The sequence below is a fragment of the Capra hircus genome, chromosome 8 (assembly GCF_001704415.2).
Source record: "Capra hircus breed San Clemente chromosome 8, ASM170441v1, whole genome shotgun sequence".
Classification (NCBI taxonomy): domain Eukaryota; kingdom Metazoa; phylum Chordata; class Mammalia; order Artiodactyla; family Bovidae; genus Capra; species Capra hircus.
In genome coordinates, this window is record NC_030815.1 from 59957008 (window position 1) to 59960947 (window position 3940).

General features: G+C 47.1%; 1 protein-coding gene across 1 annotated transcript; it reads right to left on the bottom strand.

The window, feature by feature from the left end:
* LOC102181122 (olfactory receptor 13C7) lies at positions 1407 to 2366 on the bottom strand. Its single transcript, XM_005683940.2, has one exon. The coding sequence runs from the start codon at positions 2364 to 2366 to the stop codon at positions 1407 to 1409; it is 960 nt and encodes a 319-aa protein (XP_005683997.2).

Sequence of the window (3940 nt, forward strand, 5' to 3'; positions counted from 1 at the left end):
GATCTCCAAGCCGGAAACCAGTGAAATGAAGTATGTTGAAAAGGAAGATTGCTCTGCAAGTACCTTTCATTTTTAAGTAAACTCTTGATTATAAAGGTCAGAACTAATCTCAAGTTGATGTCCTCCTCCCTTTAGTGAGCTGAGAAGGGCATGGGTGGACTCTGTGCTCAGTAGGGGAAGGCACATCCCCCTAGGGTGGGACAGATAATACTGGGTATGAAAGGGTGAAACGGGAACATGCCCTGCGCTCCTACAGCCCAGAGACTGTTGAAGGGACCAAGGGTGGTGACTGTGTCCAGGTTTCTGCCCACAATGTGCAGGAAAGCGCTGTGTGGCCCACAAGAGTATGGCTGGCCACTTCTCAGGCAGGAAGAGCCCAGGACATCCAAGCAAGGCGGGCTGAGAGCATGTGTTTTCATTGCAAAGTTTTGATTCTCAGGGAAAAATGGGCATCTGATCGCCCTAAGGAAAATGAGGCAATTTCCTTCCCTTACGTGTTTTTGTCCCCTTTTGTGTCACTACTGACTGAGATCTCACGCATTTTACCTCCGGACCTCTTGTCGGTACATGTGAATGGGCCCCACCTTTTAGTTTTGTCACCCGGTTGTCCTCAGCCCAGCCGCCTTGCTCCATCTTTTGCTGGTCACGTCTGAGCATCTTGACTCCAGCATCTTTCAAATCACGGTGCTGCCCCCACCCTGCTCTTCCCATAGAACCATCCTTTAACTCTCCAGACTATAGGGCCAGACTGTGCCCTCAGGATTTACTGAGGGCAGGAAAACAAAGCTTGCATCCAGATGCAAGGCTAAGACCCTCCACACACGTGTTGCAGGATTCACCTTACTTGCCCTCGGAAGAAGCGCCCTGTGTGAATCTACAAGGTCCCAACTTCTCAGTCTCAGAGAGAGGTTCTTTCTCATATCCAGTCACCACCTTGCCTCCAAGAAATATAAAATGTGAAGATGTGCCATTTCACCTACAGTGAAGACTATTTTTTGTATTTTTTGTACTGCCATGTCATGAAGTTTCACCCCACACTGTCTTCAGTGCCTCCTTTTAGAGCAGGATTTTGAATCTTTATGTAACAGAAAAGTAAATGAGTTTTTCTCAAAGCAAAGGAGCAACTTGCTCACAACTTGCCCAGTAGAGAAGCAGGAACATCACAAATTGTTCTTTCAGCGGCATTCCACTTCTATCCCCTCAAGTCACACTCCCATCAGGTTTTAGGTTTCATTGTTTCTAAAAATTAAGTCCAGTAACAGCTAAAATTCTCCCTTGTATGTGTAATTCAATTTTCTGGTGATGACTCTTTACACATATCTGCTTTGAGAGGCACGTTCTTCTGAGATTCACGAGTGAAAGCAGCCAAGAGACGCAGAACTACAGGGACATCTGTCCTCCAAACATCACCAGATGAAGCATTTCTGACTCACCAGGTTCCTCACAGCAGCCTTCACATCCTTGTTCCTCAGGCTGTAGATGATGGGGTTGAGCATGGGGGTCACCACCCCATAGAAGAGGGAGGTGAGCTTGTCTGCAAGGTCCTGTTTGTCTGCCCCCAGGGGGTCCTTGGATTTGGGCTTCCCATACATGAAGAGGATGGTCCCATAGAAGATGACCACAACTGTGAGGTGGGCAGAGCAGGTGGAGAAGGCCTTTTTCCTCCCCTCAGCAGAAGGGATCCTCAGGATGGTGGTGAGGATGAAAATGTAGGAGACAAAGATGAGCAGAACTGGGACCACCAGGAAGATCACATTAGTCACCCCCATACTGATCACATTGATGGAGATGTCAGCACAGGCCAACTTCAGAACAGCCAGGATCTCACAGGTGAAGTGGTTGATGACATTGTCCCCACAGAAGGGCAGCCTCATCGCAAGGGACGTTTGAACCATAGAGGCAGCACATCCAGCTGCCCAGGAGCCAGCAGCCATGGGCACATAGACAGCCTTGCTCATGACTATGGGGTACCTCAGGGGGTTGCAGATGGCCACGTAGCGATCAAACGCCATCATGCCCAGAAGCACACATTCCGTGGCCCCCATGGCAAAAGAGAGGAACATCTGCACGGCACAGGCTGAGAAGGAGATGGTTTTCCTGGGGGTCAGGAAGCTGTCAAGGATGAGGGGGACCGAGGAGGTTGTGTAGCAGATGTCCAGGAAGGAGAGGTTCCCCAGGAAGAAGTACATGGGCGTGTGCAGGCGGGAGTCAAGGATGGTCACCAGGATGAGGACCCCATTGCCCAGCAGGATCACCAGGTATGTGAGCAGGATGAGCACAAAGAACGTTTTCTCTAGCTTTGGGTGGGCTGAGAGGCCCAGGAGAATGAACTCTGTCACAGAGGCTGTCTGGTTGGCACTTTCCATGGTATGTCTCCTCTTTCAACTGAATAAAATACTCAGTGATCCAGACTCCGCATCTGTTGTCTCACGCAGTTCCAGGGCATCTGGTCAGGAGTTCCAGTCTGGCTGAGTGATTAGAAAACAGTTCTGAAGGCAGTCTCTATTCGTTTCCAAGAAAAAGGAGCAATAAAATTAGAAACTACCTTGGGGTCATAGAATATCAAATTTACACTGTTTAAAATGACAATTCTGATTATTTAATGCATTTGATCAGAGACAGTATATACAACACATTCATTTAAGTGGTTCTGTGTGAAATTAGAAGACGCTTACTCTTTGGAAGAAAAGTTATGACCAATCTAGATAGCATATTGAAAAGCAGAGACATTACTTTGCCAGCAAAGTTCTGTCTAGTCAAGGCTATGGTTTTTCCAGTGGTAATGTATGGATGTGAGAGTTGGACTGTGAAGAAAGCTGAGCGCCGAAGAATTGATGCTTTTGAACTGTGGTGTTGGAGAAGACTCTTGAGAGTCCCTTGGACTGCAAGGAGATCCAACCAGTACATTCTAAACGAGATCAGCCCTGGCTGCTCTTTGGAAGGAATGATGCTAAAGCTGAAACTCCAGTACTTTGGCCACCTCATGCGAAGAGCTGACTCATTGGAAAAGACTCTGATGCTGGGAGGGATTGGGGGCAGGAGAAGGGGATGACAGAGAATGAGATTGCTGGATGGCATCACCAACTCAATGGATGTGAGTTTGAGTGAACTCCGGGAGATGATGATGGACAGTGAGGCCTGGCGTGCTGCGATTCATGAGGTCGCAAAGAGTCGGACACGACTGAGCAACTGAACTGAACTGAACTGAACTGATGTGCTATATGACAATTGATCTCATTAAACTTTGGCCAGAAAAATGACTTTAAGTTTGCTCCATGTTCTTCCAATTTGTGCTAGGGACTAGGGAAATCATTAGTGAATGCTCACTCTGTTTCTCCAGATCATTTTCACAGAAAACATATTCCTATTGTTCCCAAGACCTCTTTTCCTCATGAGCAATGCAAACTCCAGGGCTACCCATTCATCTGTCTGTCCAGCCACCTGTCTTGTCCATCCATCCATCCATCCATCCATCCATCCATCTATCCATGTTTGAACATCAATCCACTTATCAAAACTCCTGTTGATCACCTGGTATATGGGTGTGAGAATTCCTGTGAGAAACAGGGGTGACCCATGGCCCAGGCATAAATGGCTTCACAGCCTGTCAGAGAGGTAAGCAGAAGGATTTTGGAGAGGCCAGGACATCCAAATGGGCATGTAGTGTATGCGTAGAACAGGGATCATGAAACAGTCCTTAAGTGGTGTAGAATCTAGCTTGGCTTTTAAGGACAAAGGACACTGAACATGGAGAGATAACTTGGGCAGGTCTCCACAGTAACTTTGTGATCTGGAAATGCTGTTATGTTCCTAATAGTTTGAATCCGATGTTCTATGAAGATAGACAGAGGACTTTCTCCAGAAATCCACAGTGGGTCACAGTTTCTGAAAATCTAGTTCTGTTAGATAACTAAAACAGTGGTTTTTTCCAGTCTTGAAT